The sequence below is a fragment of the Scylla paramamosain genome, unplaced genomic scaffold (genome assembly GCF_035594125.1).
Source record: "Scylla paramamosain isolate STU-SP2022 unplaced genomic scaffold, ASM3559412v1 Contig79, whole genome shotgun sequence".
In the NCBI taxonomy this organism is placed as follows: Eukaryota; Metazoa; Arthropoda; class Malacostraca; order Decapoda; family Portunidae; genus Scylla; species Scylla paramamosain.
This window is the reverse complement of record NW_026973744.1, coordinates 202,501-216,099: the sequence shown is the minus strand read 5'-3', so window position 1 is coordinate 216,099 and position 13,599 is coordinate 202,501. Positions and strand designations below refer to the sequence as shown.

At 45.7% G+C, this 13,599-nt stretch overlaps 2 protein-coding genes across 2 annotated transcripts; both read right to left on the bottom strand.

The window, feature by feature from the left end:
• Positions 1 to 3,896: 3,896 nt before the first annotated feature.
• LOC135098764 (uncharacterized) lies at positions 3,897 to 6,173 on the bottom strand. Its single transcript, XM_064001157.1, has one exon. It carries the CDS (start codon positions 6,171 to 6,173, stop codon positions 3,897 to 3,899), a length of 2,277 nt encoding a protein of 758 aa, XP_063857227.1.
• LOC135098763 (uncharacterized) lies at positions 6,174 to 7,634 on the bottom strand. Its single transcript, XM_064001156.1, has one exon. It carries the CDS (start codon positions 7,632 to 7,634, stop codon positions 6,174 to 6,176), a length of 1,461 nt encoding a protein of 486 aa, XP_063857226.1.
• Between the last annotated feature and the right edge of the window lie 5,965 nt (positions 7,635 to 13,599).

The window sequence follows — 13,599 nt, the reverse complement described above, 5'->3', positions numbered from 1 at the left end:
TTTCGTTTTCTACCTATCGCACTCCCCAGACACACACACACACACACACACACACACACACACACACCAAGTCACATTCGTTACATTAATGATTGTAGTGAGCCAGAGGCGGTTAAAATGCTGACCAAGATGGCGAATTGACAGCTTGCTATGTAAGAATCAACAGTGCACGAGGTTGGACTCAATTTTTACCACAATTAAAGGACGCAGTATGATGTTGCACAAACCACGGGTGATGCAGTGACAAAGAAAAATATAAACCATTGAGTAGTTAAGGTAACTGTAGGACCAAGAATTTTAGGAACAAGACACTGGAGAACTGAAGGTGGAGGTAACAAACTGCAGGACCAAGAACTTTAGGAACAAGACACTGGAGAACTCAAGGTGGAGGTAACAAACTGCAGGACCAAGAACTTTAGGAACAAGACACTGGAGAACTCAAGGTGGAGGTAACAAACTGCAGGACCAAGAACTTTAGGAACAAGACACTGGAGAACTCAAGGTTGATGTTAACGAACTGTAGGACCAAGAAGACGATCTGTAGGTGGACTAGACGTGGATCAGGGCCAGGACAGGGGCGTGGAATTTAGTAGAAACTGTGAGATCGCGTATGGTGAGAAAGAAAGACTGATTCACGCAAATTATATCGTAGTTTTTCATTACTGCTTCCCTGGTGATAGTCTTCCGGCTCGGTGGGGGAGGGGGGGGCGTAGTTGCTCCCAGATCTCTTCAACTCCTTTTCAAAATGAACGAACGCGCCTGAGACAAGGAAAGAATGGTTCACTTGCAGGTGTAGTGTAGTTAATTGAGGAAGTTCAGGATTATATCAATGTTTTCGTTCTGGCCGGAGCAGCAGCTGTCACGGAACAAGGTTGCTAAAGACCCTATTGTTGAATCGTTTTGGGTATCCAGTCTTTGAAACAACTAGCTGGTTCTACTGAGCCCCGCCTTGCCGTGGTCTCGTGCTAAACATACATATTGTTGTGTTTGATGATGTGAATATATACATTTTAAGCCCAGAATTCGCGTTTTGTAATAGGCAATGTTTAGTGAGATTGTTAATGTTGGGAGAGCCTGCTGAAGATCGAGACATCACCATTAATTTGGAAAGATTTCATTAAATGTGGTGTTGTAGCTATCTTTCTCTGCTCTTCCTGCTTCTTCCTGTATTCTGTTACTTCTGAGGCATCGTTTTCATGATTTGTGGCGGCAATGTTGAGGGCGTCACAAGTTGCGCAGGCTGTGAAGATGTTGAATGCTGAGGTGAAGATGTCGCTGTCGTCGTGTAAGGTGACTCATCTCGTGGGATGGTTGTCAATCATCCAGGTGATGCACACGTACAGTTTCTTGATGATTAAAGTAGAGTCCAAATAGAGAAATGGGGCGTGTTTGGCCTGCTGTAGTGGAAGGACTGCTAGAAGTATCCTGATGTGGTCCTTACAAGTGCAGCCTCTCTGCCCACGATCTTATTGTGTGATGTGTGCCGACCTCGCTTGTCAGATGATGGCGTCCCTGAAGGAGGCACTTTCTGAATGGCACTCCTGACCCTGCATTCACCGAGGCCGTGGATGGCAAGGAAGCCTTTCTTGCACACCCTGTTCTTGATGTATTGAAGAATTAAGGATCGCCTGCTTATTTGTTCTTTTATTTGCAGTATAACCATCTTGTGCAGGAAAGCATTCTGCATCCCATAGTGCCCCACCTCCCACAATTCCTTAAACTGTCTTCAACACCATGGACTGACAGCTTGGTGCAACTGCCATCCGAACATGACGGTCCAGCTGTACGCGCACACATTTCTGTTGTGAAATAATTTTCAATTCATTTCTGCGCCAAGGTTATGAAGCAACCATTCCACTGTGAAAGCAGCCACCTCTGTTAATTGTTACGCTGAAAGTCGATGAGGATAGCGTTTACTTTTAGCTAACATTAACTTTTCACTTTGAGAGTAAAAGTTAACAGCTGCACTTAACAGCTGAGGAGGATACGGCCCAGTCGCTCCCCGCACAACACCATGCTGCACACGGCACCATGGCTGGCTGGCCCTCGTCACACCACCCTGTAACTCCAATAGGCTGTAATAAGTTTTTTTCTGTACATTTCTTGGAAGTACCATTTCAACTAGGCTTCTTGTAAATATCTCAAGGTAATACACAGTTATACACTTCTTACGAATACAACAAGGAGGAGATTTCATCTGAGACAGCTCCAGTATATATATATATATATATATATATATATATATATATATATATATATATATATATATATATATATATATATATATATATATATATATATATATATATATATATATATATATATATATATACACGAGAAATATTCATAACAACAATAATAATTGGTAATATTTATTATTATTATTATTATTATCATTATTATTATTATTATTTATTTACAAGTCACATTAATAATTCGCGTCTTAAATTATTTTTATTATTATTTTTAAATTATTTTCTTTTAATTTAAACGCGAAAATTATTATTATCATTATTTTTTTAAACTATATTTACAGATGCACGCACGTACACACGCACACACACACCACAATAATAATAATAATAATAATAATAATAATAATAATATTAATAATGATAATAATAATAATAGTAATAACAAAAATAATAATAATAGGTTAAAGGAAAGATTTTTTTATTTCTCCAAGTGAAAAAAATCTTAAATATTAATAAAAAACAAATTAAAACAATTAATTAATTAATAATAATAATAATAATAATAATAATAATGATAATAATAATAATAATAATAATAATAATAATAATAATAATAATAATAGCCTCTCTCTCTCTCTCTCTCTCTCTCTCTCTCTCCTAATATGTACGTATTTATGTAATTTATATAGACAATACTACATAAATTATTATTATTGTTATTATTGTTATTATTATTATTATTATTATTATTATTATTATTATTGTTATTATTATTATTATTATTATTATTATTATCATTATCATTTTTATTAGGGATTGTTTATATAAAGATTAATAATCCTCTCTCTCTCTCTCTCTCTCTCTCTCTCTCTCTCTCTCTCTCTCTCTCCCTCCTAATATGTACGTATTTATGTAATTTATATAGACAACACTACATAAATTATTATTATTATTATTATTATTATTATTATTATTATTATTATCAATATTATTAGGGATTGTTTATATAAAGTTTAATAATACTCTCTCTCTCTCTCTCTCTCTAATAAATAAATCTAATATAAATTAACTATTACATATATTTACACACAATAATAATAATAATAATAATAATAATAATAATAATAATGTTACAATGCCAGGGGGAGGGGTGGGGAGTGGAGCCTAGTAGCCACCACCACCACCGGCTGCTGTTGACCACAGTCTCAGCGTACGGGGAAGGCAGACAGCAGTGTACCCCCGACGTCGTAACTCCTCCGGGTCGGTGCACGCCACTGCGGCGGGATAGGCCTCTCAGGGAATGCGCGAAGCACTCTACCTTGCCTTTTGCCGTTCTGCGACTCTCAGAGACTTTCCCAAGCACTCTAGCTAGGGTGAATAGATCATTTCCCTCTCCTGCCCAAACCCACATACGTGAGCGTCTTTTAAGTCACTTAAGGGAAACTGGAGGTCGTCAAGCAAACAATCTTTTCCTAAGTCTCTGGTTTATTCACTTTATTATTATTATTAAAGGTTTATTGAGTATTATGTCAACATATACATATATACATATTGCACAAAGGAAAAAATATACATGAATGTACATAATACACAAAGCGGGCACCAGCCCGCAGGTGGGGGAGTCTTGGGTCCCGGTGGTGGGCGGTGCGGTGGCGCGGCGAGGAGTGCTGCTCGCCGGTCAGGAAAGGAGCTGCGACCTGTTCAGCGGGGCGGGGGCGCTGCCCTGAGAACTCGCAGCATCAGGTCTGTGGGCGTGTGGCGGACGATGAGGGCAGCCCTGGCCTCGCGGCTGCTGAGGAGATCACCGCCTACAGGATGGGCCGGTGGTGGCGGCGTTGGTCTGAGGGCGGCGGTGGCCGGACAGGACAGTAGGTAGTGCACTAGCGGGTGGCGGCTGTGCCTCCCGCAGTGGTCGCACTCCTGCCCCCGAAAGTCGTCGTACAGCTGTTCCCTGGTGCAGTAGCCCAGCCTTACGCGTTGCAGCAACACGCCGTCTGCTCTGGGCTGCTGCTGGGAGGCGTCCAACGACTGGTAGCCAGTGGCGGAGGCGTACCAAGCTGCCTGTCTCTTCCTTGTTTCCAGCTGCCGGTGCGTGTGGCGGGCGCGCTTGGTTGCGGCGAGCCTGGCTCGCGCCCTCACTTGGCTCAGGCTGGGCGGCACATGCCTTGTCACCTGGGGGCCACTAGCAGCTCTCTTGGCGGCTGCGTCAGCAGCCTCGTTGCCTCGTACTCCCACGTGGCTGGGTATCCAGTTGAGCCTCACCCGCCGCCCCTGCGCGGCGAGGCTCTGGAGGCTACCCAGGATGGCGGTGACGAGGCCCACGTTGTCGCTGGGATACGGCTGTTGTAGAGCCTGTAGCCCCGTTCTGGAGTCGGTGTGGAGCACCACGGTGCGCTCCCGCCGGTGTTGAGCGTGCTCCAGGGCCAGCAGGATGGCCACCAGTTCTGTCTGCAGGGTGGAGCAGTGGTCGGGAGTCCTCTCACACACCTCGGCCCCTCTGGTGATGGCAGCAGCGCCCGTCCTTCCGCTGTCAGGGTCAGCCGAGCCGTCGGTGTAGTACACAACACTGTCTGGCTCGGTGACCTGCGCCATGGCCATGAAGGCGTGCTGCCGCATCTCCTCCACGGCGCAGAGCGCCTTGCTGGCGGGCAGCTGTGTGGCGGAGAACTCTGCCGCGGGTGGCTCCCACGGGGCTGGGGCGCGGAAGGTGGGGGCAGGGAGGTCCGCCTGTGGCCAGTTCTCCATGCGAGCCAGGTTGTGGGTAGCCAGCGTGCACTGCAGCAGCCACGGGTTGCGGCGGAGAGATTCGGCACCCTGCGTCCCCGCCAGCCTTAGTCTCCTCTGTGTCACTCCCTCCGCGTCACGCTGCAGCACCCTCGCTACGCGGCAGGCCGTGATCTGCTGTACCCTGGTGGTGAGGGGTACCAGTCTGGTCTCGCTCTGCATGACGCATGCGCTGGACCACCTCGGTGCCCCCAGCATGGTCCTCATTGCGGTGTTTTGTAGCACCTCGATCCGCTCCTGCTGGTTTGGAGAGAGTGCTATGAGGACGGGGGCGCTGTAATCCACCAGCGAGCGAACAGCGTGCACGTAGTACTGGCGCAGGACGGAAAAAGTGGCGCCCGCGCTGATTCGCGTCATGGCCCGCATCACGTTCAGCCTAGACTGCGTCCTCTCCCTCAGGTAGGCGGCGTGGGCTGTGAAGGACAGCCGCTTGTCCACCCACACACCGAGGTACTGGTAGGAGTTGGTCCATGCCAGCTCAACTCCCTGGACGCGGAGCTGCCAGGTTGGGTCTGCCGCCTTCACCATCATGGCCCGGGACTTCTCTGCCGAGATCTTGAGCCCCAGGTCCTGGCATTTCCCGCTGATGAGGTCGAGTGCCTGCTGCGTCCTCCTGAGCTTGTTGCCCCTTCCGGTGACGACGAGGGCGAGGTCATCGGCGTAGCTCAGCAGGACGGTGCCAGCGTGGAAAGGCAGTGCCACTAGCTGTTCCATCAGCAGGTTGAACAGTAGAGGGCTGAGGATGCCGCCCTGGGGCGTCCCGTTCTCAAGTACCTTGAAGGTCGACCTCAGGCCCTGGAACCTAACCCTGGCGCGGCGGCGCTGCAGGTAGTCGCGGAGCCAGGCCAGCAGCCTTCCTCGCACCCCTTTCCGCACGAGTGCGTCGAGGATGGCGTGAGGGCTGGCTAGCTCGAACGCCTTCTCGAGGTCGATGAAGACGATGACGGCGAGGCGGTGGTCAATTTGGGTCAGCAGGGCGAGGATGCTGTCTGCCGTGCTCACTCCGCGGGTGTAGCCGAACACATGTGGGTGAGAGGGCCCCACGTGCCACTGCAGCCGCGCGAGCACCATCCTCTCAGCCGTTTTGGCCGTGCAGCTGAGGAGAGAGATGGGTCTGATCTTGGTGGGCTCCCTCGGCTTTGGAATCGGCTGAATGTCGGCTTCCTTCCACGCGGGCGGCAGACAGCCCGCCATCTATGAGGCGTTGATGGTGGCCAACAGCGCGGCGTCCCCAGCCGGCCCAGCGTGCGCCAACATGGAGTATGGCACGCCGTCCGCCCCCGCTGCCGTGTCGCGGCCTCTCCTCCTAGCCCGCTCCAGCTCTTGAAGGGAGAAGGGCTGGTCAGTCACGTCGGCTTCCTCCATCGCCTCCCTGACAGCCTCGTCGCGGTGTGGTCGGAGCTGCTGCTGGATGCGTTGTGTCTGGGGAGGAAGCTGGTCACTGGAGCTCCGCGTGGTGAACATGGTGGCAAGCCTCTCTGCCTCCTGCTGCGGGTGCGGGTGGGCGGGCGGGCGGGGCGGGGCAGCGCCGGAGGCTGTCCTCACGCTCCTCCACAGCTGGCCTAGAGACGTGTGGTGGCTAAAAGTGGCGCACCACTCCAGCCACTTAGCCTCTCTGGCCCTCAGGGATACCTGCCGTGCGCGGGCCACCACATCCTGTAGGAGTCTTAGGTTGTTGGGGTTGGGGCGCCTTTTGTACAGTTTTCTGTGCTGGTTGACACGGTGGTTGTGCTCGCGCACCTCTTCGTTGTAGTACCACCAGTCTGTCCGGTGGCGGCGGCTCGGGGTGCACCTGGGGATGGCTGCGGCGGCTGCGGTCTGGATGGCCGTCGTCAGGTCCCTCTCCTGCTGATGTAGGTCGGCGGGCGGCTGATAAGCGGCCCACCACTCGTCAAGAGAGGCCTGAAACTTGGTCCAGTCCGCTCTCCTTATGTTCCAGCGTGGGGGCGGGCGGGGTGGGACCGGCGGGGCCACTGGGAGGGTGGTGAGGGTGGCAAAGTGGTCGCTGGTGAGGGTCGGGTGCACCTGCCACGTAGCGCCTGCCGCCAGGTCACTCGAGACCAACGTGAGGTCAAGCCTTCCTCCCCGGGTGTGGGTGGCCTCCCCTGTGTTGAGAAGGCACACGTGAGGGATTTCCTCGAGCAGCACGGCCAGGTGGCGGCCCGTTTCGTTGGCTGGGGACGGTGACTGTAGCATGGGGTGGTGGGCGTTGAGGTCGCCCGCAACCAAGAGACTGGAGTGGGAGGCGAGGGTGAGAAGCTCTCCTGCCTCCAGCTGGTGTCGCTGGCTCCTGTATACGTTGTATACCAGGAGCGGGAGACTTCCCACCTGCAGCTCCAGCGCCAGGACCTCCACACCGTCCCCGCAGTTGACTGGGGCTGCAACCCTACGGTGAGGGATTGTGCTCCTCACCAGCGCTGCACAGCCTCGGGTGCCCTCCGCTGTGGGGAGCGAGTGAAGGGTGTAGCCCGCCACCCTCCATTCAAAGTCGGCGGGCGTCAGTGTTTCCTGGAGGAGCACAACGTCAAGGTGCTCCTCGAAGACGACCTGTAGGACTTGATGTTTCTTGGGTCGCAGGCCCTGCACGTTCCATTGCAGGACTCTGAGCCTGGGGAAGCCCTGCAGGCTGGTCCGCGTGGGTGGCGCCCTCAGCATATCTCCTCTCCATGTTCACAAATTTTCCTTACTCTTATTACAAATGTAGAAAATAATACTCAAGTTTCTTAAGTATCTATGCCTTTACACATTAAGGAAAAACTAACTTAACAAAACAATCACTTCTTGGAATAACTAAAATAATAATGTAACCTATTCTCCTCCCTTCATCTTAAATGAATAATGCATCTCACTGTATAATAAGATAATGAAACTTATCTCTTTGAGTAAATATAGTCCTCCCTACAGAACATCCGTTCTCTCTTTCTCTCTCACCTTCCGTTTTTTCCTACTCCCACAAGCTATACTATGCGATTATGTAACAATAATAATAATGATAATAATAATTTTCGTCTACCACCACCACCACCAACAACAACACAAACAACAACAACAACAACAACAACAACAACACCAACAAGAATAACAACAACAACAACAACAACAACAACAACAACAAAAACAACAACTACAATATTTATTTATATATATTTTCAATTTTTGTTGTAATAATAATAATAATAATAATAATAATAATAATAATAATAATAATAATATTTTTCAATTATATTTACAATTTCTACAGAGAGAGAGAGAGAGAAAGAGAGAGAGAGAGAGAGAGAGAGAGAGCCAGTGCTACCAACATCTGTGGGCTTTCTGGCTCTCGTTTTCTTTGTATCTATCACAATTCTACCAGTTCTATTTCATATACGTATATATATACACCTGAACATTCAACCAATACTTCGACCAAAATCAGAATGTTTGTTTCTGAATCTACGAATGTTTTTTTTTTTTTTGTACAGCTTACCACAACTACCAACATTCCTGCGGCTTTTCTTGCACCTACTAACTTTTAACCAATATTCTTACGTCTCCCTCACAATCTACCAACATTTTTTTTCGTATTGCTACCAAATCTACCAATATTTCGTATTTCTACCACAATCATTGGCCACCCAATCAACATTTACGAGTTTTCTTTCAAGTTTCAACTAGCATTGTGGCGTGTCTCAGTCCACCATCATTTGAAGCCCTTCTATGAAAATTACCAACATTTTTTTTTGAGATTCAACCAATATTCTTGCATTTTTTCACCCACCTACCAACATTTTAAACTTTCCGCCAAAACAACCACAATTACTAAAACTAAACATTATTTCACACTTTTCACCCCTACAATTAACATTTCTCAGCCAACAACCAACATTGCTGTCTCCAAACCAAGTGTAACTACAACTATTTCACTACTACCACTCTCACAACCTTACAAGAACCAATATCTTAGTCAAGAGTTAATATTCTCACAACCACAACTACAAGCATGATATTTTACCCTACCGCAATTTACCGCAATTTTAGAGATCGAGAGGGAGAGGGAGACGGATGGATGCACTCAAAATTACTCCTTTTTCATTAATCTACCAATATTCTATCACAATATAGCAGGGAGAAGACGTAGTATCCGAATTTTAATGGTTGACAGGATAGCGAAGTATGGATGCAAGATATGAATTTAAAGGATGTCAAGGAGTTCAGATACTTGGACTCTCATATACCAGAGGACGGCAGCCTGGATGGAGAGACCATTCACCGTATCCACTCAGGTTAGAAGAATTGGAATCGAAAAATTAAGTGTCACATTGAAGGGGAAAGTGTTCAAATCGGTAGTTAAACCCGCATTGTCATAAGATACGGAGACGTAGCCAATAGGGAAAGCAGATAGAACAAGTTGGAGATTACAGAGACGAGTATTAAGGCGGATGCTTGGGGTGACAAGGAGGTATTAAGTGAGAAATAGTTTTATAAGAGGAACAAAGTAACGGAGGTGACAGTACAAGATAGGAGAATAGTCCGGTCACATCAGAGGGCCAGAAGAAGGGCATGGATATAGAGATAGAAGGCAGAGGATTGACGTGACAGACCAAAAGGTGGAAGGATCGCATTGGAGAGGACCTGAGGGAGAGAATTGAGTGGGGAGGAGGTTGGGGAGAGCCTTGTGGAGAAGACTAGTGAGGAACAACGACCTCGTAGGAACATTGGAGCAGAAGAAGGAAAATGTTACCCTTTCCAGCTCGGTGAGGGGGGAGGGGAAACGAGGGGAGAGAAGAGGGGAACAGCACACTCCCCCGTCCATTCCCATCTCCTCATCTCCAAAAATGATTCCCTCTCATCTCCCCATTTCCTGTTACCCATCTTCCCATCCTCCTCGCCCCTCGCTTCCTCCACCACCTTCCCATCTCCAAAAACATCCTCCCATTCTCATTACAATCTCCCCATCATTTCCTTTCTCCCCTTCCCAACTCCTCATTACTCCAACTAAGCACATACACCTACCCATCTCCCCATCTCCCCCATTCCTTCTTACACAACCTTCACCCCTTCCCCTTACCTACCTGCACATCTGCCCATCTCCAAACTCACTATTCCTCTTAATTATCTACCCATTTCCCCATCTGCCCCCAAACCTCCATTCCCCAACCATCTATCCACTTGCCTATCTCCCCATCTCCACCCCTTCTCCTCGTTTTGACCCCAGGAGGAAATTAAGAGGTATCAAAACAGACGACTTGGGAACCCTGGTTAAAATATTATCCCCGGTCTTCATATTTTTCCCTCCTGACGTGACTTTTAAGCATCACCATTAATAAACACCTAACAAATCTTTCCTGACTCCATTGATGCTGGTCGCTGTCTATCATGCACCAAAAATGTGAACCTGCAGGATGATAATTACCATGAAACAGAGGAGGAGGAGGAGGAGGAGGAGGAGGAGGAGGAGGAGGAGGAGGAGGAGGAGGAGGAGGAGGAGGAGAAGAAGAAGGAGAAGGAGAAGGAGGAGGAGGAGGAGGAGGAGGAGGAGGAGGAGGAGGAGGAGGAGGAGGAGAATGAGAATGAGAAGGAGAAGGAGAAGGAGAAGGAGAAGGAGAAGGAGGAGATAGGATGATATCGTATTTTGCATTAATTCAAAATCGTAAATACAAGAACTTTCTGACTAATGTATAAAGTTTCTTGTATTTAAACACTCCACACACACACACACACACACACACACACACACACACACACACACACACACACGTCCGATGGGCCTAACGAAATCCAAAAAAATCTAAATTAGGCTTATAAATTCTGCAGGAAACACTTCAGGGTAATATATATATATATATATATATATATATATATATATATATATATATATATATATATATATATATATATATATATATATATATATATATATATATAAGAAGAAGAAATAAAAAAAAAGAAAAAGAAGAATGAACAACTGACTGGAGGAGAAGGAAGAAAACGAGAAAGAGAAAAATAATCAGACACAAGAAAATAAACAAACCTAACAAATAAATAAAGAGGTCCACAGGTGACACAATTCTCACCTGTGTCTTCAAAGCTCATGCATGGAAGCGCGGGGTAAAGGTAGCAGTGTTATTACCAACATTACACCACATTAACCAAAGCAAATCAACAAAATTATCACGAGTAAGTGTGTGTGTGTGTGTGTGTGTGTGTGTGTGTGTGTGTGTGTGTGTGTGTGTGTGTGTTACATTAATGGTGATGCGTGTTTGATGGGATAAAAGGAAAATAAAAGTGAATGATGATGAGGATCAGAGAGAGAGAGAGAGAGAGAGAGAGAGAGAGAGAGAGAGAGAGAGAAAACAACCCCTCAATCACGGAAACGAAGGAGAGAAATGAGAAAGAAAAAAAAAACAATAGATAATGAAGGAAAATAACAGCATAATGAAGGAGAAGAAGGAAGAAAGGAGAGAAGCTTTGGGTGGAGACTTCATGGGTGGAACAAACAAACAACCCACGCCACTAAATAATGTTTTCTCCAGCGCGTTGTCCGTAACATATGCGCCTGTTATGCCCGGGACGACTCCTCTGGCTTTGGAAGTACCGCACATTTAAAACGAATATTCACAGTCTATAAAGTTTACGAGGGAATAACCGTAGCGGCGCCGCGAAGGTAAAGAACAGGGAACACTTGCAGTAGACGCCCAGCCATTGACATCACGGGCGCGGGTATTGTGGGAGGCAAGGGAAGGGAAGGAAGCAAGGAAGGTATGGATGGACTGGTGTGTGGGTAGATCTTGCCTTTATAGAGGACAGAATACCGCCTTGCTGGACGCCTAATGTTATAATTAGTTCTTGTTTTTTTTTCCTTTTTGTGTGTAAGAGGGCCACTGGTCAAGGGTAACAAAAGACTGGTGAAAGAAAAGGCCTGTTCAAAGTGTCAGTCCATAAAGAAAGGGCAGAAAGGATCATGGAAAAAAGGGAAAAAGGAAGAAGAAAAGAAAAGAAAAAAGGTTTAGGTGACGTTTTGTTTGACTGACTCCTTAATTGACTGACTGGTTATTTTTTTTATTTATTTATTTATTTTTTTATTTTTTTACGTGCGAAGGTGTACAGTAAAAAAAAAGTTCTCTATTTTGTTGCAGCATAAACATCAATGAAGGAGGCAACCAAGTAAATTATCAATCAATCAAGCAAGCAAGCAAATCAATCCATATATTAATAAGCACAAAAAAATCGCCTAGAATATATAAGAGTCTAGTTCTGGAGGTGACGAATTAACTGACTGACTGACTGATTATTGAACTGACCAACTAATAAACTGATGCACTGATTGCTTAACTGACTGACTGACTGACTGACTGACTGACTGACTGACTGACTGACTGGCTGAATGACAGACTGGTTCCCTGATTGGTATTTTGGCGTTGACGTAATAAATCTAAGGCTATCACCAAGTAGGATATATAAAGGAACACAAAGGAAGACACAGGAGTAAAGAGTAACCAGGGCAAAGGGTTGGGATTGCTTGTGAACGAGAGAAAATTAGCGGTGAGAAATGAAGGGAAAAGACACAAGGAAAAATGAAAAAAAGGAAAAAAAAAAGAAAAGACTGTTCTTAATAGGGAAACATGTTTTAATCGCTAAGGAAATAAAGTTTGTTATTGATAGGGAAAAATATCAAGTCGTTAATTAGAGAAAAGACAAGGAAAATGAGAAGAAAAAGAACGAAAAGACTGTTCTTAATGGGGAAACATGTTTTAATCGCTAAGGAAATAAAGTTTGTTATTGATAGGGAAAAATATCAAGTCGTTAATTAGAGAAAATACACAAGGAAAAATTATAAAAAGAAAAAAAAAAAGGAAAAAACAATTCTTAATAGAGAAATGTTTTAATCGCTAAGAAAATAAAGTTTGTTATTGATAGGAAAAAATACCAAGTTGTTAATTAGGAGTTATTAATAAGGGGAAATTACTCAATAAGGAGATGACTTTACTAATGACTGGTAATTTGTGAAAAGTTATAATTCTAGAAGATGGATCGTAGTTCTTAATGGTAAAAAAAAAAAAAAAAAAAAAATGTTAATAAATTTATGAATACGAAGTTAAAAAATAAATCCAGCTTCTTTAAACACAAACAAACACAAACGAAGGGCAAACAAAAGTCAAACTCCCTCCCTCTCTCTCTCCCTCTCTCTCTCTCTCTCTCTCTCTCTCTTATCGGGCTTGCCAGGTAAGCCACTATTGTTCACCCAGGTAGACAGGGGGTCAGAGTAATGGCACCTCTCCCCCTTAGAATAAATGGAGAATTCAAGGGGGCGCCTCTCCCTCTCCTCCTCTTCCTCTTCCTGAGACACGTTGACTTTCTCCGGTTGGTTAAAAGTAAATTCATGTTTTTTATTGTAAGTTTTCTAGATTGAGTTTATTATGTTGCATGTATTCGTTGTGTGTGTGTGTGTGTGTGTGTGTGTGTGTGTGTGTGTGTGTGTGTGTGTGTGTGTGTGTGTGTGTGTGTGTTCATGTCACTGCTCTCTCTGGCAAAGGTTCCTCAATTGGTGGCTTTTTCCAAGGCAAGCAGATGATATTTTTCCTTGTATCTACACAATCTGTTTCCTTCCTCCCTCCCTTTCTCTTTCCTCATACATAATATA

Bases quoted from the DNA above. Each gene is read 5' to 3' on its own strand.
- LOC135098764 (XM_064001157.1), bottom strand. From the start codon at position 6,173: ATGGCGGGCTGTCTGCCGCCCGCGTGGAAGGAAGCCGACATTCAGCCG.
- LOC135098763 (XM_064001156.1), bottom strand. From the start codon at position 7,634: ATGCTGAGGGCGCCACCCACGCGGACCAGCCTGCAGGGCTTCCCCAGG.